The sequence below is a fragment of the Hylobates moloch genome, unplaced genomic scaffold (assembly GCF_009828535.3).
Source record: "Hylobates moloch isolate HMO894 unplaced genomic scaffold, HMol_V3 SCAFFOLD_10, whole genome shotgun sequence".
In the NCBI taxonomy this organism is placed as follows: Eukaryota; Metazoa; Chordata; class Mammalia; order Primates; family Hylobatidae; genus Hylobates; species Hylobates moloch.
In genome coordinates, this window is record NW_026652285.1 from 30,805,418 (window position 1) to 30,830,973 (window position 25,556).

At 46.4% G+C, this 25,556-nt stretch overlaps 2 protein-coding genes across 9 annotated transcripts in view; one reads left to right on the plus strand and one right to left on the minus strand.

The window, feature by feature from the left end:
• Positions 1–6,932, plus strand: part of UBAP1 (ubiquitin associated protein 1) — a 78,609-nt gene extending 71,677 nt beyond the window's left edge. The window contains exons 5-7 of the mRNA XM_032163996.2: positions 4,274–4,456; positions 5,156–5,257; positions 5,887–6,932. Of these exons, the coding sequence (XP_032019887.1) occupies positions 4,274–4,456; positions 5,156–5,257; positions 5,887–6,027 (426 nt within the window). The 3' untranslated portion in view covers positions 6,028–6,932. The remainder of the gene's footprint in view (positions 1–4,273; positions 4,457–5,155; positions 5,258–5,886) is intronic.
• The window catches only part of KIF24 (kinesin family member 24), a 92,653-nt gene that overhangs the window by 7,114 nt on the left and 59,983 nt on the right, over positions 1–25,556 (minus strand). For 5 of the 8 annotated variants that reach the window (XM_032163993.2, XM_058445481.1, XM_058445475.1 and 2 more), the window contains 6 exons: positions 23,659–23,764; positions 17,536–17,607; positions 14,038–14,147; positions 10,205–12,448; positions 9,551–9,644; positions 6,874–9,002 (listed from right to left, as the gene is read on the minus strand). In XM_032163993.2, coding sequence (XP_032019884.1) covers positions 8,862–9,002; positions 9,551–9,644; positions 10,205–12,448; positions 14,038–14,147; positions 17,536–17,607; positions 23,659–23,764 — 2,767 coding nt within the window. In that variant the 3' untranslated portion in view covers positions 6,874–8,861. Of the gene's footprint in view, positions 1–6,873; positions 9,003–9,550; positions 9,645–10,204; positions 12,449–14,037; positions 14,148–17,535; positions 17,608–23,658; positions 23,765–25,556 lie in introns of those variants that run through there. The other 3 variants (XM_058445476.1, XM_058445477.1, XM_058445478.1) reach the window with 3 other exon arrangements.

Below are 25,556 nucleotides of genomic sequence, written 5' to 3' on the forward strand. Positions count from 1 at the left end.
CTGATAGACTGACTCCCCCCTTTCCTACTTAGTTTATAACTTCATTGCTGGCAATTACCATCCCTTCATTATCTTTCCACATTCTAAAATTTCATTGAAATATATCACACCTGTAATCCCAGCATTTTGGGAGGCCGAGGTGGGAGGATTGCTTGAGCCCAGGACTTCAAGGCCAGCCTGGGCAGCATAGTGAGACCTTGTCTTTGTTTCTTTATTTAAAAAGAATAAGAAATATATTGTCCACTGCTACCCCCTTTCCTTTTATTGCTTTAAAGATGAATACAGTTTTAAATCTTTATTTTTAAATTTTTATTTATTTTTTTGAGACATGGTCTTGCTCTGTAATCACGGCTCACTGCAGCCTTGACCTCCTGGGCTCAAGTGATCCTCCTGCCTCAGCCTTCTGAGAAGCTGGGACTACAGGCACGTGCCACCACCCCTGGCTAACTTTTTGTGTTTTGTAGAGATGGGTCTCAACTATGTTGTCCAGGCTGGTCTCAAAATTCTGAGCTTAAGCAGTCCTTCTGCCTCAGCCTCCCAAAGTGCTGGGATTATAGGTATGAGCCATTGCTCCTGGCCTTAGTTTGTTTATGATCATTGTAGTGGGCTTTTGGGAAGAAGAGATGGTAAAGACATTTGATCATTTTAGTGTGTTAAATGAAATTCTCCCTTTGAAAATTCTCATGGACTTCAATTTATTCCACAACTGTTGATGAAGACCAGTAAGTGTAAAGCCAAGAGTCAGGCCCTGGGGATTTAGAAATGGGCATGACATGGTAACTGACCTCTGCAAGCTCACATTAATGTAATGTGATAAGTACTCTGCCAGCAGTGTGACTAAAGCTCTGTGGGACCGCAGGTGGCAGTGTGTCTGCTGAGTTGTGCACACACATTAGCAGTGGGTTAAAAGGTGTATGGAAAGACTTGGTAGAAGCTGTCTTGAGGTTAGGCTTGAGGGCCACATAGGTACAGAAAGGACTGCCACCTTCTGAGGCCTGAGAGCATGCTCAGACTTTTCAGAAGCTTGAGCACTAATATTTTTCTCCTTTCACAAACGTACTTTCCCTCAAACACTCATATTTAATTTGGAAAGATTTCATAATAATTCTCATTTTTGTCTAGTTTCTACTTGGTTACAAATATGGAGCACTTCAGTCATCGAGTATGAAAATCTCTTTTTATGCCAGAGTCAACCTTTGCCCCTGCAGGAACTAAATTTTACTATTCTTTTATTGAAAAAATAATGACAAATGGCTACCATGAATGCAGTTAATAGTGTTTAAAAAGTCATATCTATATTACTCCTAAGAGCATTATATATATTTGAAAATGGTACCCTGGAGTAAATAAATTTGTTGAGTAACTGGAGAAACTAAACACTGTTATAATTTTGATGAGGGATCCTTTCAAACCTTGTCTGTCCGTTTGGGGTCTGCTGGATTAGCCTATTGCCTGTTTGATTCATAAAACATTTATATGAAGGTGACATCTTATTTTGTTTGTCCCTGTTCAAGAAAACTATCATCTGTTAGGATAGATGATACTTTAAAATCATCCATTTAAAATTAGTCATTTAATATCCCATGCATCTTTTAAAAATATATAGCTATAATTGTAGAGCATGTACAATTAATAAATATATCTTTTTTTCTTATTTATTTATTTATTTAGAGACGGTGTCTCGCTGTGTCAACCAGGCTGGAGTGCAGTGGCGCAATCTTGGCCCACTGAGACCTCCGCCTTCTGGGTTCAAGTGATCCTGATCCTCCTACCTCAGCCTCCCAAGTAGTTGGGATTACAGGAATGCACCACCACACTTGGCTCATTTTGTATTTTTAGTAGAGATGGGGTTTCTCCATGTTGGTCAGGCTGGTCTTGAACTCCCAACCTCAGGTGATCCACCTGCCTTGCCCCTCAAAGTGCTGGGATTACAGGTGTGAGCCACCTCACCCGCTGTTTTTTCACTTAATTCAAATGCTTTAAATAATTAACAGTCATATGTTCATTATTTGCTAACCTAACACCCTGTGCTGGATATTTGGGAGGTTGTCCCTAATATTTATTACAAATGATGTTGAGATGGATATATTCCTATACATAAATATTGGTTTGCATTATTATTATTTCTTTAGACTAGTTTCCTAGAAATAGATAACTGGATCAAAGAATCTGAGCAGTTTTCTGGATTTATGCCATGTTTACCTAAAGCATATCAAATAACATTTCCACTAGTAGGGTATGTGAGAGTACTGCATGTATGTTTAAAATAGATATGATTTTTTTTTTTTTTTTTTTTCAGACAGAGTCTCATTCTGTCACCCAGGCTGGAGTGCAATGGCATGGTTTCGGCTCACTGCAACCTCCACCTCCCAGGTTCAAGCGATTTTCCCACGTGCCACCACACCCGGCTAGTTTTTGGATTTTTAGTAGAGATGGGGTTTCACTATGTTGGCCAGGCTGGTCTCAAACTCCTCACCTCATGATCCACCTGCCTTGGCCTCCCAAAGTGCTGGGATTACAGGCGTGAGCCACCGCACCTGGCTAGATACGATTTTATTAACATTTGTAATGTGCAGTATTCTGGGTGTATGCCTGCATCCCACCAGGCATTTAGGAGGCATTATGAGAAGGGCGGCAGTTGAAGAATAGTCCTGACTCCTTCCTGGCTGGGGAATGTCATGTGAGAGCTGGCATTGCTCTGTGGCTGTTGGTTTCTTTTTTTTTTTTTTGAGACGGAGTCTCGCTCTGTCGCCCAGGCTGGAGTGCAGTGGCGCAACCTCGGCTCACTACAAGCTCCGCCTTCCGGGTTCACGCCATTCTCCTGCCTCAACCTCTCCGAGTAGCTGGGACTACAGACGCCCGCCACCACGCCCGGCTAATTTTTTGTATTTTTTAGTAGAGATGGGGTTTCACCGTGGTCTCGATCTCCTGACCTCGTGATCCGCCCGCCTTGGCCTCCCAAAGTGCTGGGATTACAAGCGTGAGCCACCGCGCCCGGCCGGCTGTTGGTTTCTTTAGCCCAGGTTAAAGCTTGTCTCTAAAGAGGGAGACACAATCTTAGACCTACCAAGTGGCTAGACTGGTGTGATCCAATCCCTGTGCCTTATTGTGACTCCTGTAACCTAATGACAGCCCTGTGCTTGGGCTGCTGAGTGTGTGCTGTGGGTGAGATGGTTAAGCACAAACAGAATGGGCTCTGAGGCCTATAGCCGTCCTGGCTTTCCCCAGCAGACTTTGAGGAGAGCATCTGGTTACATCTGTATAATTTCAAACTTGCTTCTAGGACAGAGGGCTTCCTACCACCTAACCATGCTCCGCCTCCCCACCAATAAAACAAGGAAATAAAAAACTTTTTGTCTGAAACATCTTCCCTGGTTCTTGGGACCTGCGCCAAGCTGTAAAAGGGCTTGTGACCTCGTTCCTATGGTCGATGGGTCCTTTGGCCTGGGAGTGTGCTGTCTTCCTGCCTTGGGCTTGATTTGTGATCAGAAGTGGTGGGGGAGTTAATCACTGGACTCTGTACGCCTATGAGATTGGGGTTAGTAAGTTCCAGTGGCAGGAAGCAGGCTGCCTGTAGCTGGTGGGCAGGTCCCTAGAGTCCGGATTCCAGTCTGTGGGATCCAGCCTGGTGTGGCTAGTATGCCTTCTGTCCCGGCACTGTAGGATGGCAGCTTTGGCAGGAAACGAAGCACAGTACATGATGTAGGGTAAAGGTGTGGAGTCCCCTCAAAACCCTGGGTTCCTGAGCTGTCCATGCATGGGAACCACACTCACAGCCTCTGCCCAAGAGTAGAGACTTTGGGATAGAGTTAGCTCCAAAGTGGGAGTATTTGAAGTGAAAAATGACCCCTCAGAACTGATACTTCAGCCTGGGAAAGGGATAATGCTGGAGAGAAATCATCGCAGCCAGCTTGGACATCAGTCCCGGGGGCAGCCACAACTTCTTTCTTCAACTCAAACCCTGGAGATTTGGGCATGCAAGGGCCTGTGGTGTTGTGGCGCTTTCTCAATCACCAAAGTGGGACTAGGGCAGAGCAGGACAGCCACAATTGCAGGTGACCTCCCACCTTTTTCCCTCTCAGCTGGCACTTCCCCACCCCTCTGTTCCTTTTCAGGGTGTCCGACCAGCAACCTGGCGGTTTCTTCCAACCTGACCGCTTGTCTTGGGGCTTGAATAGTGTCAGAAATGCCAACCCCTGGACTAGGCTGCCTCAGTGACTTCTTTGGGGGCCCAGGTCTTCTTGCCTTGATCTTCTTGTTTTTCCACTACTAGGTCACCCCTCCTAATTTCTCAGTGTCACAAGTGCCCAACATGCCCAGCTGTCCCCAGGCCTATTCTGAACTGCAGATGCTGTCCCCCAGTGAGCGGCAGTGTGTGGAGACGGTGGTCAACATGGGCTACTCGTACGAGTGTGTCCTCAGAGCCATGAAGAAGAAAGGAGAGAATATTGAGCAGGTGAGCAGTTGGTCAGCCAGGAGGGCAGGCTCAGACCTGTGGAGCTGGAGTAGTGTCCTCCCCTGTCCTAGAGCCCCTCAGGCTTGTAGCACCAACCTCCTTTTCTGTGGGTTTGTGAGGACACGGGGCATGTTTTGGGGAAAGCTAGCAGCCTTGGGAGCAATACTTCTTTTGGAAGCTATTCCAGGACCCAGGCTGAGAGACAGCTTTGGGAGAATTGGAGCTGTTCTCCAACTACCCCCCCTCCCCTTTCTCTGCCTCTCCAAAAGGGGCAGAGCTAGGCTTGGGGTATGGTCAAATGTCTCTTTCCAGGAATTTTCATCCTGTCCTCTATGCCCAGAGTGTTGAATAGGGTACTGGAGTGTTAGACCTCGGTGACATTTTCTGACTTGGGCTGTTGTCTTAGAGTAGCCGCCTGCCCAGGCTGTGGAGTTGACCATTCTGGTAGGTGTGTCAGCTGTGGCTGCAATTGCTTTGGAAAATGCCTACTCATGTTTAGAAGGCTGTGCCTGTGTTCATTAAAGAGTCACTGGGGTCCTGTTGTGTTGGACACAGTCAAGGCACAAAATCAAATCCTATCCAGTATCTGACAGCCTGGGTGGGGCGGGGAGCGGACTTCACACACTAGTTTGTTGAGGTCTCTTGGAAAGCACAGCAAAGAGCAGCAGGAGGTGCTAAACCCCTTGTTTCTTTTCTTAGATTCTCGACTATCTCTTTGCACATGGACAGCTTTGTGAGAAGGGCTTCGACCCTCTTTTAGTGGAAGAGGCTCTGGAAATGCACCAGTGTTCAGAAGAAAAGGTGGGAATCTTCATGCTTCATGGGAACCCTCTGGAAAGGAGGGACCAAGTAGTCCGTCCTGGTTTTCTCCCTTGGCCCACACACAACCTTTTTGCTTTGCCAGTGACTACAAGTAGAAGCATTTGAAGGGCAGAATCTCCCAAGTATTCAGACAGGCCGAGGCCTGCGTTTGGCTTGGTGGTTGAAGCATTGGGTTGAAAACTTCAGAATCCCAGTGAAGGGAAGGGAATATTGGCCTGGGCTAAAAGCCAAACTTTTAGATGACTAGGGAGGGAGATTGCTGGACTTTTTGCCTAGACTGCTCCCTGAAAAGCAGCCATTTCTGGGTTCAGTATCCTTCCTTGGTGGGAAGATGGATGTGGGTGGTGGGACCAGATAGTGGTCAGCAAGAGTGAGTTGGACTGGGCTGACTCCTGAAGATTGATGGCCGTCACCAAACCCGTCTGCCTTGGCTTCCACCACAGCCCACCTCTGCTTGCTAGGGGACCTTATGGAGACTCAGGGGGCTCTGGGCGAAGGATGTAGACATTCCGCTCTCCCCCAGTCCCTGTCCCACACACATACTCCTTCACTCGGCTGTGCTGTGACCCCACCCTTTTCTTTAATCTGTGTTCTCTTCTCTCCCTTAGATGATGGAGTTTCTTCAGTTAATGAGCAAATTTAAGGAGATGGGCTTTGAGCTGAAAGACATTAAGGAAGTTCTGCTATTACACAACAATGACCAGGACAATGCTTTGGAAGACCTCATGGCTCGGGCAGGAGCCAGCTGAGACCAGGCCCTGCCTAGGCCCTGCCGCAGAACCACCATCCCTGGGAGGCCCTGCAGAGCCCACCTGTGGGGAAAGAGAAGGGGCAGCTTCCGGATTTTCTTTTGGGGGTTAGAAGGTCAGGTGTGGAGACTGTGCTCGCCAGACTCTGTGAGCCTAGTCCCTGAGCTGGGGAGGTGGGGAAGATTCGGGCATGTGAGTGCCCCCAGAACTGTCCTGGCTCCTTCTGTATTAAGCGCATTTGCATTTTGAGAAGTGTCCTTCCCACCTCAGCCCTCCGGAGAGACTGCCCTAGTCTTTCTGGGGTGTTTATGTCCTCAGCTGAAGCCTGGCCTAGTTGCCGAGAGGGGCTGGGGAGATGGGGCGGGAGGGCCAGACTCAGTGCTGCTGTGGAGCTAGGTGCTTCCCCCGAGACTGGTGGACTGAACTCCAGTCAAGTTGAGTTCAAGTGAAAGATTCTTCCAGGGTTTTATTTTTTCCCCTCCTAACAAAGTCTCATAGTGTTAACACTGGTTCTGCAATGTCTCTGAGGTGCAAAGAATGCACTTTTCCCTATGGGGCCCAGAGTTTGCCTTTTCTGCCAGGCAGTCACCACGCTTCCCTACCCCAGCCTGTTTCTTTTGGCTTGGTTTGGACCACAGTCCTCTGCTACCCAGGGTTTTAGAGCCCCTGCTCTAGGAAACAGTTTAAGAAATCATTGGCCCCTTCCCAGCACATTGAATGGGTGAGCAGACAGGCCATGATCAAGTTGGCCAGCACTAACTCCACCTCTGTTCTCCTTGAACAGCTTCCCCTCCAGCCCACTGCTTTAGGATGACACAATGAATAACACCTAGTCATAGAAATCAGTCTCTTTGGTTTGTTTTGTATTATGTTGTACATCATTAAAGATCTAAATACAAAGGATATACAGTCTTGAATCTAAAATAATTTGCTAACTAACTATTTTGATTCTTCAGAGAGAACTACTAATAAAAATCTAAAAGGTATGTCTTGGTGTGATAACTTATTACCAAGGCTGTTTTATGGGAGTGGGGGGCCATGTGGTGTATCAAGAGATTTCTTGCTTAGATTTGCTGGGGATAGAGTAGGACCTAACCGTTTTCTATTTCGGAGCTTTCTTCCCACTTCAGACCTGTCCTCGGTTTTGGTTTGCAAAGGCAAGCCTAGATTGTCTTTTAAACCTGACCCAGCTCCGTCTGTGGACCAAGGACATAGACCTTCCTGACTGTGGAGCTGGGATAGGCTGGGCCTTCAGGGGGATCACCCAGTAAAAGAGGAAGAAGCCCTTTTTTACTGTGAGCAGCAGGCATTTATGCATCATTTGCCACAAGCAGAGGACGGGATTTAAACTCTTTCACCAGCTCTCAGTGGTACTGTTGTATATGATAGAACAGGATTCATTCCTAAAGTAAGTTTTTGTCCTTGACCTTAATACTGTGCCATTGTCCCACTTGAGCTTTTGGCTAGACTGGGTCTTTCTTTTAAGATTTTTAGTGATCATGAGGGGCCGCAGTGCCCTGGGGCCGGGAAGCACCAATAAGGATGCCCCCTGGCGGTCAGATGAGGCACTGTCAGGCTGACAAAGGGTGACTGGACCAGGCTGCTAGTGTCTCAAGAGAGCCATTTAACCCTTTTCTTGGCCTTTTAATTAAGCCCTCCTTTTAAAACCGTAAAAAGTTGTTATCCTTTATCTGAAGGAAATAAAAGCTCACATAGTAATGGGCGTTCAGGCCAAGGCCGTGACTCATGAATCTCCATTTGACCCAGAGTGGCTTTAAAGTAATTGGCACCTGGAGGCTACTTTGTCTTCCCTGTCCTGAGCTGCTTCCTGCTAAAAAGATACACAGCAGGCAGAACTCGGCTGAAGGCTTGTGTGTGAATTCTGTTTCAGAGGCCTCAGACTGTTGAACAGAGCACTCTGTGCCAAGGTTCCCAACACAGACCCCTGAGAGGCAGGGTGGCTGGGCAGGGTGAACTGGATGAAGGCCAGGCTAGGAGATGGACTATTCCATGAGGGGGCTGGGTAGTGAGGTGTCCCAGATAGGAGCCAGGAGCTGCCATGGGAGCATGAGAGTATTGGGCATTGTACAGAGGCCTTTCACCCCAGCAAAGTCAGGAGAAAAATTGATGTGTGACACAGGCACCCTCTTCTGCCTCAAAACTGGATTGCAGGAAGGGAAGGGAGCTGTTTAAGTATAAGGCCTGTCTCACATCTGCTGCTGTTAGTGACACATCAAGTCAAGGTTTATGCTATTTACATTTTCAAAAATGCCTCTAAATCCCCAAATCAATCTCCAAGGGCTGATGGGGCAGAGCTCACCCCACCCATGCCCCCCTAGCACCAATGTTTAAGTTTGGGCCAGTGTTTAGTCTTCTAAGTTAGGCACAGAATTCAGCTGGTGAAGCCTCTGGTCTCAGCATGTTGTCTTCTCTGTCTTGTGACCTCTGACCTCTAGGCTACCACTGACCACCACATCCTCTGAGCCCCAAACTTAGAAACATCTTCAGGGTTATTAGACCCAAATATATTCCCACAGGCAAGGGGTCAGTTAATCATATTCTCTAGGCCCAAGGGAAAGGCATTAGGTTCTTCAGTCTGGCCCACCCTTGGAGGTGCTCCTGTGCATGGAACTGAGGAGGGACAGGGGCCTGGCCCTGAGAGAGAAGCTGGGACCTATCTGAGGCCACGTGGGGCTGGGGTGAGGCTAGCATAGGCAGGACCAGCGTGTGGGTTCTGGTGTGTGCAGGGAGGACCTGGCAGAGGCTCCTCCAGCCCCTGAGAGCCCAGCACAGGCTCCTGCAGGGCCCCCACCATCTTGGCACAGGGTCTGGCTCTAAGACGGCACTGTTCCCTCAGGGGCTGTGGTGGGCCCGTGGCAGGTGAGATAGAGCTGCAGCTGGCTCCTCAGGCTCTGGATACACTTGGATTTCAGAACCATGATTTCATCCAACTGGGTCACAAAATCTTCAAAATCCTGAGAAGGAAACAAGGGATGAATACAGCTTTTGCTCTTGCTGGCGCTCTGCCAGATCTGCTTTTTTAGTCCCTCCTCTGGCAGGAAAGTTTCAGAACCCAGGCCACTCTTCCGGCGGGAGAACATGTAGGATAGTTGCTATGACACAGGGTGGGGCCCGCTGCTCTGCATTCGAGACACTTCCCAAGCAGAGGAGTTACTTTGTAAGGCAGAAGGGTATTTGGAAGAAATACCTACGTGTGGTAGGCAGCAGACTGGTCACTGTTAGTCACAGGGAGGGGCCCCGACAAACCGCTAGGAAGGCAGAGCAGCTGAGGATAGAGGCTGGAAACATTTTAGCCTGGAAAAGGCGAGTGTTGCACCATCTCCCACCTGTACCTATACTCAAGATGTCTCAAAGGTGTGGCAAGAGGAGGTGTGAGGCCTCAGTCACGGTGTGTGCCAGGAGACCCTCTCCCCACACACAGCCACAGCAAACAAGGATGACCATCAAATTAGCTGCAGGCTAATTCCCAACAGCCTGTGAGTGTCCAGCCAGGGCTACTTACATTAGAAGCGAGCTGTCTCATCAGCGTCTCCTCCTTGAAGCCGAGCTCAGCCATTTCATCCAGCTGTTCCTGGTGTGCTCGGATGACCACCTGCCTGGGAACACCAGAGAGAACACTGTGATCTTCCTGGCCTCCCAGCCTCTCCTGGGTAGCTTTCTGGAGGTGATCTCATTTGTAAGCTGAGAGCTGCCTCTGCCGAAAATGGTCAAGGTTTTGACCAAGGCCAGCTTACCACCCAGCTCCCCCTCACCTGCTCTTTCTCAGGATTAGGTAAGGAATTAGAGTACCAACGAGATACAGGGAGGGAGACGGGCTGCCCAAGCTGTCCCCTGCCTCCCCAGCTGTACTGAGGGGCAGGGCTGGGTGCTGCTGCTCTTCACAAGAGCTGTCCATTTCCCACAGCTTCCCTGCAGAAAGGCTCTCAAGGCTGTGACTGCAACTGGCATACTTGGCACAAGATGGAGCCTATTGCCTGGTCTGCTATCATTTCTACTTCCTGTGGAGGGCCCGGGACCAAAGCAGAGGGTTGGAGCTAGAAGACTAGCTCACCTGCGTACCCCGGCATGGCTTCTCTTTGTCCATGACAAAACAGTATGCTGGAGTGGAGGGTGGGTGCCAAAGGGGCTCAAGTCTTAGGGAAAGTGTCCAACTTACTGTGCTTGCTCCAGGGTGGGCTGACGGAGTATCCCTGCAGTCTTGGGAGAGCAGCTGGGAACCAAGGGAGAACTTGGCCTTGCTAAGCACCTTGAGATCGGCCTGGGTTTGAGCCATGTGACATTCTCACTGTTGCAGGGCAACTTGATGGGGTCTGTGGACAAACCAAACTCCTGCCAACCAAGCCTTGTAGGATGTTTTCTCTCCTGGGCCCAGAGCTGGTCAGCCACATCACTACTTCCTGTTCGTGGGGTGAGTGTCGGTCCAGAATGGGGTACCCCCATATGTATGGTGGAGAAGGGCTTTCCTGGGAAACCCCAGGAGCCATCCAGCCCCGTCTCCTCTGCATCAGCATCATACTGCTCACTACCCATGTGTTCGTGGGAGAAAAGTACAGTCTCTCTGCTCTGGCAGGCCTCTCCCAGGTCTGCCTCCCTGCTGGGCAGCTTGTCAGCTGGGTGCTGATGGATGGGTGATAGGGATAGAGCTGGAAGATCACCACCAGGCTTATTATCGGGGGGAGATGAGGACAGCCACAGGTGCCCAGTTGCTGAAGACACTGGCAAGGCTGCCTCTTGATCACCAGATGGCACTGTGTGGCCCACAACTGGGACCCCTGTGCTGTCTGCCACTAGACTGTGCGTAGCCCCATCCTGGACCAGCTGCTCCAAGGGAGGAGACCCTTCGTTGTCTGGGTTCTCCAAGAGGGACACGGTGAGGGGAGCCATGAGTCCAGAAGCATATTCAGCATGTGTGCCTAACTGCCCCTTAGGGTCCTCTCCTGGGACAGGATGACTGTTTTTCACAGTGCTGGTCACCTGGATTGGGCTGTCTGCACTGACTTCTCTCAGAGGTGTGGTGACTGTGTCTCTTTGGTCTGGGGATCCAGGAACTGCAACGTGGGACAATGAGAAAGTGAAACCATCTTCCTCTGGGGATGGCAAGTTGCCCTCATTCTCCCCAGAAACCTCACTTTGGGAGGCATCCTGTCTGAGATCAAAGGAAGAGCCTCCACCTCTTTCCTGTCTATACATGAAATCTACCTGTGAACAGTACGGCTTCTCTGCCAGGCTCTCTTTGGGAGAAGGCCCTGAGGAAGTAGAGTTCTCTCTGCTCCAGTCCACGGGCCCCTTACTTGGGCTGCAGCTGTGATCGAGTGCTGTTCTTCTGTGGTTTATGGGGTCCCTGGAGTCCACCCAGCTTTTAGTTAGATCTTTCTTGTCACCTGTCCTGGGGCTAGGAAACAGACTCTGCTGTCTTTCTGCCACCTGCTTCTCAGGACCCTGTCCCCACGTCTGGTGCAGGAAGAATGAGTCTTTGCTATTCTCCAGGGTGTTCCTTTGCTTTGTGGCCCTCTGACTAGAGATGTGTGAAAAAGAATCTTCACTGAAATCACTGTCATCAAGTTCCTCTACTTGGGCTCCATCATGGTTTTCAGAGTAAGAGTGGAACAGAAGGGGAGTCTCATTCGTGAGCTGACCCTCTGGGGGCCTGTACTGGCGTAAAGACCTTTTCAGTGGTTGGAATTTTAACTTCTGTTGGAGAGGTGGCTGTTGGAACTGCTGGTGATAGAAACGCAGATGTTCCTCCCTCTCCTTCTGATGTGGCGGGATGTTTGTCCAAGCTTCAGAGGCAGGCGTAGCAGGCGTGCCCCTCTGGCTGTCTTGACTGTACTCAGCCCTGTGGTGGGTGTTGCCAAAGGAGAGCTCAGCTCGAGACACAAGCTGCTTCTGTACTGGCTGCACTGTCTGCACTTTCTTGCACTTGGTGGACAGCTTACCACGCACTAGGCCTTCTCCTGGGCCTGAGGCCCTGCTTCCCCACCCAAGGGCAGTTTTGTTGCCCATTCGATTTTTCTCAGAGCACAATAGTGCTGACTCCTCTGCCTTTTTTTTGGCCAAATGTCCAGAGCGCACAGTTCCTTTCACAGGGCTAGCATGAATGACCCACTCTTGTGAAGGACTCCCTCTGGAGCCACCCCTTTTACCAGAGACCTTAGGTGCAGAAGCAAAAGGAATGTTGGGTGGGTGGCTGGTCAGAGGATGGACCTTCCCTCTCGTGGAACCAGGGGCTGCCACTGTGAGTGACTGCTGCAGTCCCAGCTTGACTTTTTTGGGAGAACATTTGTCCCCTGACAAAGCCCCAGGGGAGCTCTGAATTCGTTTTGGAGAGGAGTTTCCGGATGTCTGATTTCGACTGGTAACTGAAGTGCAACACTTAATGCCTTTCTTTAGTTCTTTGACCCTGTAAATAATCATTTTATGTTAAATGTGTATTTTCACATGTTCTGCAATTCCTTTTCTATAGCTTTCTGGGAAAACAAAAACCAAAGAAAAGTATTACCAGGATTGGGAGTTATTTCTTTATCTGGGATAGAATAAGAGGAAAAGGAAACATTCTGTTTCAGCATGAGATATCCCTCTGTACCTGAATGAAAAAGAGCAGTGTTGGCTGGTTGTAGTGGCTCACATCTGTAATCTCAGCACTTTGGGAGGTTGAGGCAGGAGGACTGTTTGAGCCCAGGAGTTCAAGACCAACCTGGGCAACAGAGCAAGACCTCATCTCTACTAGAAATAAAAAAATTAGCCAGACATGGTGATGAGTGTCTGTAGGCCCAGCTACTTGGGAGGCTGAGGCGGAGAGTATTGCTTGAGCCCTGGAGTTCAAGGCTGCAGTGAGCCATGATCACACTATTACATTCCAGCCTGGGTGACAGGGTGAGACTCTGTCTTTAAAAAAAAACGAGAAAGAACAGTATCTTCTCTGAGGATATAAGCATGCACCCAACATTCCATGATCAGAAGAAGCCCTTTGGAAATCACCACAGCCCCATGTAAGGGACAGGCCAGAGACGCCAGTCTCAGAAGTGCACTGTGTTCATGCACTGTGTTCACACTGCTTCCTGGAGAGAGGCCAACTCAGGAGTTCGTGTCCATCACTTACCTGCAATTCCACAGAATCCTCTTTTTCTGCAAACCACCCCCTTTCAGGCTTCTCTAGGAAGATGAGTTCCCTCAAACCTGCTGGGACCTCAGGAAGCAAAACCTCCAGAAATACACAGGCTTGTGCTCATTCCATTAAGGGAAAAATGACTTGTCTATTCCCAGGGTTTCTCAACCTTAGCATTATTGACATTTTGTACCAGATAATTATTTCTTGAAGGACGTTTAGCAGCATCCTTGGCCTCTGCTCACTAGATGTCAGTAGCACTTCTTCCCAGTCATGGCAATCAAAAACGTCTTACCTACTAGGAGAGGCACGTGTGACCACAGGGTGAGAGATGGAAGGGATCCCAGCAGATACCACAGTCACCCACAAAGAGGCCTGGCCAGGCAGTCAGAGTTGCTGGCTCTGACACCAACTCCTAGTGAGTCTTTGGAAAGATCCTACCCTTCTCTGGGCCTCAGTTTATCCTCTAACATGTTTGGGTTGGGCCCTTCTGGACGTAGATAGCTCTAAGTGATGCTGCCTTGACAAGTAATATGTCTTCTATCTCTTACAATTTGGGCTGAGGCCAGCCGGAAGAAAACATCACTGAGCCTTCCACCCATTAATATTTCACTTCCCACTAGCCATTTAAAAGCCACTGACAGAGTCAACTCCTGAACAAGGGAATGTGTCATCTTCCTCTTGTCATGCTTGCAAAGTGATAGGGCCTGCCAGGTCACAGTCTTCAAATGACTAATTGCCAAGAACAAGGCTGGGGCGCTCAAGGTCAGATCCCTATGTGTGTGTGAGTGGGAGAGACGTGCATGCACTTGCACACACACGCGTGCTGCACAGGCATGCGCATGCACACTTACACACAACTTGCCATCTGGGAGCTGACTTACCGGTCAGCATAGCGCAAGGTGTTCAGAGTGTGTTCAGTGGCCACGTGGCTTGGTGAGATGTTGGCGATCATGCAGGTTTTGGCATTGCCGATGAAAGAGTCCTTCAGGACCTGTCCAAAACAGAAGGCAGGTCAATGAGTGAAGTCAATTAACAAAGTGCATACTGACTACTTACTAGGTGCAGGATGCTGGGCCATAGTTCCCTTCTGTCCACAAAAAGGTAATTAACATTAACAAAAGAAAAAATACAAATGGCCAATAAACACAGAAAAAGGTACTCACCACATCACCAATCCAAAAAATACAAACAAACCATTAAAAAACCCAACATTTTTAACTCATAAGATTAAGAGACTAATGATGCCATTCCTTGGTGAGGGTCCAGGGAAATGGGTACTCTTCTACACTGGCATGTACCATGAACTGGACAAGCTTTCCACAGGGCAGTTTGGCAATATGTATCAAAACATAAAAAGAAGCCAGGTACGGTGGCACTCACCTGTCTGTAGTCCCAGCTACTCAAAAGGCTGAGGCAGGAGGATTGCTTGAGCCCAGGAGTTCAAGACTAGCCTGGGCAACATAGCAAGAACCTGTCTCAAGAAAAGAAGAAAAAAAACAAAACAGGAAAAAGTATGTTTTGGTTTGGCAATCACACTTCTAGGACTTTATCCTAAGGAGATAATTGCTCAATTGACCAAAAGAAAGTATATATGATATTCATTACATTATTTATAATAGTAATATTTAGTAAAAATCTAGGTATCTATAAACAGGGAACAAACTAAATAATTATACACTGAATATAATAAAACCATTAAAAATGATTATACCTGTACTTAGGAACACAGAAAGGTATCTAAAGCTTATATCTTCAAGGGAAAAAGGTGCATGATTCCATAACTCCATAAGTAGATCCATATGAGGCTATGCGGGCGGAGAGATGACTAGAAGGAAGTTCACTAACGTAGCAGTGTGTGGTTATCACTGAGGTCTGGGACTTTAAGTTATCTTTTACTTTCTTCTTTATACTTGTATGTACAATTGGAATTCTTATGTTTTAATTAAAAAGAAACACATTTTCTGGAAATGGGGAACTTGTCTTAAAAAATAACAGAGCTGGCCAGGTACGGTGGCTCACGCCTGTAATCCTAGCACTTTGGGAGGCCAAGGCAGGCAGATCACCTGAGGTCAGGAGTTCAAAACCAGCCTCGCTAACATGGCGAAACCCCGTCTCTACTAAAAATACAAAAATTAGTGAGGCATGGTGGCACACACCTGTAGTCCCAGATACTCCAGGGGCTTGCAGCAGGAGAATCGCTTGAACCCAGGAGGTGGAGGTTGCAGTGAGCCAAGATCACACCACTGCACTCCGGCCTGGGCAACAGAGCGAGACTCCCTCTCAAAAATAAATAAGTAAATAAATAAATAGGTAAAAAACAACAGAGCCAATGCCAGAATCAGGACTAATCACCTTTAAGTAGGTTCCTGGGTCCCTGGTTAAAGTCATGTTTGAGAAGACCTAACCTACAGATTACCAACTGTGATGGGTAAGGAACTATGTTTTTTATAGGTTCTGCCCAGGTACTATGGAGCTGCTACTCTAGCTGCACAGAATAAAACTCTGCCCGTGTGCAGGGCTGGCTTCATCCTGCAGCACACAAAAAAATCTTCTCCTAGACATCCCTCTACCTTGTCTGTCCTCCACTGTGCACAGGACACAAGGCGGAAAAGAACCCAGGACACCCACAACTGTCTTCACAGCTGTTTATACCTAGGTACACCCTCCCATGCCACTCTTCTGCAGCCATTATGAATGCTGATTTAACATCTATTGGAGTTTTCTGTTAATAAAGAGGCACACTTTCATGACAGAAAAACAAAACAAAACAAAAACCCTATTTGTTCCACTAAGAATAATCATAGTTAACTTCTGTAATTTTTTTGTGTAGTGCTTTTTTCCATGTCGCACATTTTAAAAATGATAAAAACAGAAAGTGGTCATACGGTACATGATCTTTTAACATGAAAAGTTGCAGTTTCACCTTTATTCCCATTGTTACTTCCAAATAGATCCAATGCTGTTTCTTCTGCATCTTTTTAAACGTTTTTCCCTGTGTGGCTATGTAATAGTAGAAATCACATTAGGCAATCACATTATTACCTTGTTCTACAGCTTGCTTTTTTCACATCACAATAGATCTTGGTCATCTTTCCTATCAGTACATATAGAAAATCTAGCTCATTCATTTTAACTGCCTGAAGCCATTATTTTTTTGTGCCGAAACACTGGTCTAAGTCTTACAGCCAAGAAAGTATCAGGTAGCTACACCACCCTATTCAATGCAAAGGCTTAGAGACTTCACTAATTCAACATTTTCTTTTCTAAGATGAGGTCTCTTTTTGTCACCCAGGCTGGAGTGCAGTGGCGTGATCACAATTCACTGCAGCCTCAACCTCCAGGGCTCGAGTAATCCTCCCACCTCAGCCTCCCAAGTAGCTGGGACCATGGGACCACAGGCACGAGCCACCACACCCAGTTAATTTTTAAATTTTTTGTAGAGAGGTTGTTCGGGCTGGTCTGGAACTCCTGGGCTCAAGCGATCCTCTTGCCTCAGCTTCCCAAAGTGCTGGGATTACAGGCATGAGCCACTGTGCCCTGCCCAGAGTTACCATACACTGGAAATAAACAGAAAGGTGGTGACCAGAACAGCACTGCTCTCCCCAAGGAACCCCTGCCGCCCCATACTGAAGACATCTATCTCTGCCTGAGTCTGCCCCTTCCTAAAGTCCTATGACAGGCTGAGTATCCCTTCTCTGAAATGCTTGGGAAGAAAAGTTGTTTTGGATTTCAGATTTTTTTTCAGATTTTGGAATATTTGCATTATCCTTCTGGTCGAACATCCCTAACCCAAAAATCTGAAATCCTTTGAGCATCATGGCACTCAAAAAGTTTTTAATTTTGGCCAGGCATGGTGGCTTACACCTGTAATCCCAGTACTTTGGAAGGCTGAGGCAGGCAGATCATTTGAGCTCAGGAGTTTGAAGCCAGCCTAGGCAACATGGTGAAACCCTGTCTCTACCAAAAAAAAAAAAAAATATATATATATATATAGCCAGGCATGATGGCATGTGCCTGTAGTCCCAGCTACCTGGGAGGCTGAGGTGGGAGGATTGCTTGAGCCTGGGAGGCAGAAGCCACAGTGAGCCAAGATCACACCACTGCACTCCAGCCTGGGTGACAGAGTAAGACCCTGTCTCAAAAACAACAACAAAAAGTTTTGATTTTTGAAGCATTTCAGATTTCAGATTTTTAGATTAATGATACTCAACTTGTAGACAGAGTTCCTGGAAGGAATTTCACTCCTCTCCTTCTCTTTTCCCCACTGTGCCCAGCATCATGTCTTACTGACAATGGATGCTCAACTGAATGAACAAATACATGAAATAAGGAAGAAATGAATGAATCAGAACAAACTCAAGGCTCACATTTAATTTTACCTGAGTTAGTTTGCTTTGCCTGAAGGGAGTATGGGTGTGTTCCTGATCCAGTGCTCGGATACATTCCTTCAGCTGCAAAGTGGGAGAACAAGCACATCAAGTATCACGTGCAAAGGGAGAGTAACAGACCTGATGCCGCCTCCACAGGAAGCTTGTTTTTCTTCAATAAACCACACTCAGACAATCCTCCAAAAGGAAGTCAAAATGGCCTGTAGTTTCCATTCGACAAGAGAAACCAAGCTAGATTGGGAAACACCATCCTGTGCTGCCTAGCTGAAGGCCTCCTAGCTTAGAGGCTGGGATCCTAGGACTGGCCCTGAGTTGACGGTGGGGAACAGACAGATGCCGGGACCTACCCTCAGGTCCCAGAGTTCAAGCTCATGTGGTGGTAGTTCTGGCTTGCTGGTTCCCTTTCTCTCCTCATATTCTTCCCAACTGTTGATGCACTTAAATAGACAAAATATCTATATCCACTTCCCCGCTCCCTGCTCACACATGCACGCCTGTTGGTGTAGATTCAAGCATAGATTCAGATGTAAACTATCTGAATGGGGTAGGAGAAATTCTAGAGCCAGAGCTAGAAGGAAACTGAGAAATCACCTAGGCCTACCCCCTCATTTTATTTATTTTTTTCTTAATTTTTTTTTGTAGAGATGGGGGTCTCTGTACATTGTTGCCCAGGCTGGTCTCAAACTCCTGGCCTCAAATGATCCTCCTGCTTCAGCCTCCCAGAGTGCTGGGATTACGGCCAGCACTTTGACCACACACAATTAAAAATGACCCTTCATTTAAAAACAGAAGGGTCTGTGGCCCAAAGGCAAAGGAATGTTATTTGCTCCTGGCTGTACTCCCTCAGTGAGTGCTCATTGGACATGATGAGGACAGCAGAGATCTGGATATGTGGACCTCCAGGGGAAACACTCCCATCAGAAACAGTGGTGGGGGTCGTGGGGGGCAAGATGAGGGAGGAGAGACCTTCTATTTCTGAGTGATGCATCTAGGCTAAAAGATAATAAAAGGAAAGGAGCTGGGTGCAGTGGCTCACGCCTGTAATCCTAGCACTTTGGGAGGCTGAGGCGGGCAGATTATTTGAGCTCAGGAGATCGAGACCAGCTTGGCCAACATGGTGAAACCCCGTTTCTACTAAAAATACAAAAAAAAAAAATTAGCCAGGCATGGTGGCACATGCCTGTAATCCCAGTTACTCAGGAGGCTGAGAAAGGAGAAAAGCTTGAACCCAGGAAGTAGAGGTTGCAGTGAGCTGAGATCATGCCACTGTACTCCAGCCTGGGTGATAGAGCGAGACTCTGTCTCAAAAGAAAAAAAAAGAGGGAAGAAGGTGGAAGCAATCCCTTGGAATTGCCACCAAGAATAGGTAGTTTGCCTCCAGAGTGTGCTATGGCTGTTCTTAGCAGCAGCCACAGATGCCCACAACTGCCCTACCTCTATCCAAGAAGCTGCAGGGTATAAACAGGTGTGAGGAAATTTCCTCTTTTATTAAAAATCTATCCGGTATTCCCCAACTTTAGCACTGAGAAGATTCTCCACTGAGAATGAACAAGTAATCACACTCTGCTCCTCACAGACTCAAATTCAAGCATGGCCACCAATCCCTACAAGCTTTCTTTTTTTATTTTTTTAAAATAAAAAAAGTTTGGCTCCCTCCCTCACCCTCCCAATTTATCCCTCATGAAGTCTGGAAAGAATGTACCTAGCTGGAGACTTCAGTTCTGATCAAAAATAAGTAAATAATGTGGAGCCGCACAAGGCAGCATATACAGCTGGAAAAAGGAATGAGGAAGAGCTCTATGTACAGTCATGGAGTGATCTTGAGGATGCCATTAAGTGACAAAAGCGAAGTGCAAAACAGTGTTGAGAGTATGTTAGCATTTTTTCTAAGAAAAGGGGTGAGTGCAAACATATATACAGACAGACAGAAAAATGATTTTACAAGGGGAGGAAGGTAACAAGGTTGAGAGTACAGGGATGGAAACTATACTTCTTTGAATGTGGTTTATTTTACAATTTTTACTTTAAAACCACATAATTTTTTTTGCTTTTTGCTGTTCGTTTGTTTAAGAGATGGGGTCTCACTTTGTATCTCAGGCTGGTGTGCAGTAGCACAGTCACAGCTCACTGCTGCCTTGAATACCTGGACTCAAGTGATCCTTTCACCTCAGCCTCCCAAGTGGCTTGGGTTACAGGTGCGTACCACCACATCCAGCTAATTTGTAAATGTTTTGTAAAGACAGGGGTCTCCCTATGATGCCCAGGCTGGTCTTGAACTCCTGGGCTCAAGTGATCCTCCTTCCTTGGCCTCCCAAAATGCTGGGATTACAGGTGTGAGCCACAGCTCCTGGCCTAAATGTTTTAAAATAATTACAAAATAAGGTTAAATCAAAATAAATAAGGCAATTCTTAAAACCAAAACCAAACAAATGAACCTAACACTACGAAATTGGCAGGCTTAAACACACAGAGAAGAATTATTTCAGGTGATTTGACAGCATAATATTATGACTGTACATCCTTAGTGGGATACAACCCAATTAAAAAGAAAACTGTGATAAAAATCTTGAACTGAATTAATCATATTATAAATAATATTAGCATTATTTTGAAATACATATATATTAAAGTAGAGCAAATAAGTGTTAGGAACTAAGATTTCTAGCATAAGAGAAAAAAGAGACAAATATACATTTAAATAAATTAAATAAAAACCCTGTAATTTTAATTTTATTTTTTTTTAATATTATTATTCATTGGCTTTCTTCAGACGAGACAGTTTATTTTTTGAGACAAGGTCTTGCTTTGTTGCCTAGGCTGGAGTGCAGTGGTACAATCATGGCTCACTGCAGCCTCAACCTCCTGGGCTCAAGCAGTCCTCCCACTTCAGCCTCCCAAGTAGCTGTGACTACAGGTGTGTGCCACCACGCCCAGCTAATTTTTAAGTTTTTTGCAGAGACAGGGTCTCATTATGTTGCTCAAGCTGGTCTCAAACTCCTGGGCTCGAGTGATCTGTCCACCTTGACCTCCCAAAGTGCTGAGATTATATGTGTGAGCCACTGGGCCTGGCCTGCAATCTTAAACTAATTTATTACTATAAATCTCACATATATTTTTCCCTTTCAAAACAAAAAATAACACCTTATTTATTAGCTCTGTCCACAGAAAAGGCCCAGAAGCAAGGACTAATGCAGTAGTGATAAGCACCCCTAACACACAGACTGAAGTCTCTAAACACCATTTCCTTCTCAAAAAAACCAAGGCTCAACCGGGCGCGGTGGCTCATGCCTGTAATCCCAGCACTTTGGGAGGCCGAAGCGGGCGAATCACGAGGTCAGGAGTTCAAGACCAGCGTGGCCAACATGGTGAAACTCTGTCTCTACTAAAAATACAAAAAATTAGCTGGCTGTGGTGGCAGGTGCCTGTAATTCCAGCTACTCGGGAGGCTGAGGCAGGAGAATCGCTTGAACCTGGGAGGCAGTGGTTGCAGTGAGCCAAGATTGTGCCACTGTACTCCTGCCTGGGCAACAGTGCGAGACTCCATCTCAAAAAAAAAAAAAAAAAAAAAGAATGAAAAAGAAACCAAGACTCATCGAAGAAATGGCTGATTCGAGGTCTGGAGAGGGAAATGTATAAAATGAGCTTCTAGGCTCTTGTCATATCAGAAAGCCAGGAAGCTATCAAGAACGAGTAGGGTTGTGCCAAAAAGACACAGGAACATTCTTGAAACAGCTCCTGTTGGCTAAATATGTTGAATTTAAGCAGCAAAAAAAGATATAACGATTTCAATGAGTTTATAATAATAGAAAAAAGGTAAACAACAACAATAAAACAAACTCATATTATGTTTAGGTAACATGAACACCAACTCATTCTGAAAAGTGGTGAATAAAGAATCATCTTGCTTCCACTACAAACTGTATGTCAGGATAATCAGATAGTTGAGGGAAAATTATTCTTTTCAGCTAATACACACAGAAGGAATATTAGAATTAGAATATCACCATTCTGGAACTCTTAATAAAATAATAGATATAGATGAGATTCTTCAATGGCTGATAAAATTCCTAGGTTAAAAATGGCTGAATGGCATGTCCTTAACAGAGACTAAGGGGAAAAAAAAGTAAAAATAAATAAAATAAAATAAAAAATAAAGGCTGAAGGGAAACTTTATAATAGAGGAACTAGGCTGACAACACTTGAATCTCTTTTCAATCTTAAAATCACAAAGAGAGACAACCAGACATTCTCTATCTCCTAATGTATTGCTATAGAAAATCTAAGAACTACCTATGATTGTTTTTGCCAAAAAATATAGAACCTAAATCTGATCACATCTCTAATTCAGGACTGTCCCAATAGAAATACATGAGCCACAAATGCAAAACACATATGTAATTCTGAATTTCTAATAGTCATATCTTTTTTTAAAAAAGAAAAAGAAACATAAAATTAATGTTAATTATATATTTTATTTAACTCAATATATCCAAAATATTATTTCAGCATGTAGTCAATATGAAAAAAATAAATGAGATATTCTACAAGCTTTTTTGGTAATCAAAATCCAGTGTGTATTTTACACTTAGAGCATATCTTAATTCAGACCAGCCACATTTCAGGTGCTCAGTTGCCACATGTGGCTGGTGGCTGCCATAGTGAACAACATGGCTATAGAGCTGAGCCACCTGACAGGAAACCTAAAGGATAATGAGTAACATGTGAAACATCAACACAAGGATGCAGGTGGCCAAGTACAGAATGTGGCAAATCTTACAGGACAAGCGACCCAGTTTTCTTCAACCAATACACTAATACAGAAAAAATGAAAGAGAGAATAAGAACTTACACAGGATTTTATTTGCACCTTGATTTGAACAAGTTAACTATAAAAAGATACTTATGGGACAATTAGAGGAATTATAATACTTACTAGATAATAAAGAATTACTTCTTTAAGTATGATAATGGCATTATGGCTATACTAAAAAGTAAGAGTATCTCTTTGAGATACATTAAAAAAATTTTTTTTTTGAGATGGAGTCTTGCTCTGTTGTCGCCCAGGCTGGAGTGCAGTGGCATAATCTCGGCTCACTGCAACCTCCACCTCCTGGGTTCAAGAGATTTTCCTGCCACAGCCTCCCGAGTAGCTGGGGATGTAACAGCCTGCCACCATGCCCAACTAATTTTTCGTATTTTTAGTAGAGACAAGGTTTCACCATGTTGGCCAGGCTGATCTACCTCAAGTGATCCACCCGCCTCGGCCTCCAAAAGCGCTGGGATTACAGGCGTGAGCCACTGCGCCCAGCTGAGATATATACAATATTTATGGAATAAATGACATGATGACTAGGATTTTCTTTCTTTCTTTCTTTTGTTTTTTTGAGACTGAGTCTCACTCTGTCACCCAGGCTGGGGTGCAATGGCACGATCTCAGCTCACTGCAACCTCCGCCTCCTGGGTTCAAGCGATTCTCCTGCCTCAGCCCCCTGAGTAGCTGGGATTACAGGCGCTCGGCACCATGCCCAGCTAACTTTGTATTTTTAGTAGAGACAGAGTTTCACCATGTTGGCCAGTCTCGTCTCGAACTCCTGACCTCAAGTTATCCGCCTGCCTCCGCCTCCCAAAGTGCTGGGATTATAGGCGTGAGCCACTGCTCCCAGCTGGATTTTCTTTAAAATAATCCAACCAGGGGGAGGGAAGGGGTTGCTTAGATTTTTCATATGTTGGTAACTGTTGAATCTGACAGGTATATGGGAGATCATTATACTATTTGTTCTACTTTTCTATGTTTGAAAAATTAATATAATTTTAAAGCTTGGGGAAAGAGAGAAAGCTTAGTGGAGTTAACCATTCAGCAACTGCAGAAATATTTCTGTTCCTAATTGGCATGGATTGACCAGGGGAAAAGAAGGCAAGGAGAGAAGAAAATAGTTGCCTAGAATTGTGAGAGTCTGTCTGGTCAGCCCTCATTCTCCAACCCTGGCATTCTATTATTACATAAGAACAGGGCAGTTGCTTTGCTGATTCCACCCCACATTCATCCACTCTGCCAGTATGTAATGGGCAGTCTTTCAAGAAGGATTTTTAGATTAAAGATTTTGAAAAACTTACAGCCAGTAGACTCTGATTTATTTCTGCACCTTCCATCTTTGTCTGTCTATCTGAGTCCCTTGCATCTGCTGCTCTTTCACTGCCAGCCAAGTCAATAAAAGAGATCCTAGAGAAAAGACACAGCAGGAGTGACTTCTGTGAAGCTTTATTTTATTTTTTTTTTTTTTGAGACGGAGTCTCACTCTGTCGCCCAGGCTGGAGTAGTGGCGAGATTTCGGCTCACTACAACCTCCGCCTGCAGGGTTCATGCCATTCTCCTGTCTCAGCCTCCCAAGTAGCTGGGACTACAGGCGCCCGCCACCATGCCTGGCTAATTTTTGGTATTTTTAGTAGAGTCAAGGTTTCACCGTGTTAGCCAGGATGGTCTCGATCTCCTGACCTCGTGATCCACCCGCCTCGGCCTCCCAAAGTGCTGGGATTACAGGCGTGAGCCACCGTGCCTGGCCAGAAGCTTTATTTTTGTATCAGTCAGCATTCTGTGACCACTGGAGGAAATTAACATTGGCCCATCCTCTGGAAAGAAAAGACATTACTGAGCCGGGTGTGGTGGCTCACACCTATAAACCCAGCTACTTGGGAGGCTGAGGTGGAGTACTGCTTGAGGCCAGGAGTTCTAGACCAGCCTAAGCAACACAGCAAGACCCCATCTCTTAAAAAATTCTAAAAACTGGCTGGGCGTGGTGGCTCATGCCTGTAATCCCAGCACTTTGGGAAGCCGAGGTGGGCAGATCACGAGGTCAAGAGATCAAGACCACCCTGGCCAACATGGTGAAACCCCGTCTCTACTAAAAATACAAAATTAGCTGGGTATGGTGGTGCATGCCTGTAGTCCCAGCTACTCGGGAAGCTGAGGCAGGAGAATCACTTGAACCCGGGAGGCGGAGGTTGCAGTGAGCCAAGATCACGCCACTGCACTACAGCCTGACAACAGAGCGAGACTCCATCTCAAGAAAAAAAAAAAAAATTGGCCAGGCACGGTGGCTCACGCCTGTAATCCCAGCACTTTGGGAGGCCGAGGTGGGTGGATCACGAGGTCAGATCAAGACCATCCTGGCTAAAATGGTGAAACCCTGTCTCTACTAAAAATACAAAAAATTAGCCGGGCGTGGTGGCGGGCGCCTGTAGTCCCAGCTACTTGGGAGGCTGAGGCAGGAGAATGGCATGAACCTGGGAGGCAGAGCTCGCAGTAAGCCGAGATTGTGCCACTGCACTCCAGCCTGGGCGACAAAGCGAGACTCTGTCTCAAAAAAAAAAAAAAAGAAAGAAAAAAAATTGTAAAAATTAGCTGGTAGGCTGAGTAGCTGGGACTACAGGTGTGGACCACCACACCTAGCTATTTTTTTTTTTTTAAGAGACAGGGTGGATGTGAGGGCGATCTGGCTGCGGCATCTGTCACCCCATTGATCGAACTCCAAGGCTCAAGAGATCCTCTCACTTTGCCCTCCCAAAGTGCTGAGATTACAGGTGTCAGCCACCATCAGCCTACCACTTAATTTTTACATTTTTTTTGAGACGGAGTCTCGCTCTGTTGCCAGACTCTTGAGTCTAGGAGTTTGAGACCAGCCTGGGCAAAATAGAGAGACCCCATCTCAACCCTGGAGTTCAATGGGGTGACAGATGTCACAGCCAGATCTCCCTCACATCCACCTTGTCTCTTAAAAAAAAAAATAGCTAGGTGTGGTGGTCCACACCTGTAGTCCAAGCTACTCAGGAGGCTGAGGCAGGAGGACTGCTTGAGCCCAGGACTTCCAGACTGTAGTAAACTATAATCATGCCACTGCACTCCAGCTTGGCTGACAGAGCGAAGCCCTATCTTAAAAACAAACAAACATGACTGTCAGCTTTCCAAGAGTATCAGAAGATTCTGATCTGTCAGTTGATGCTGGTACTGTCCACTC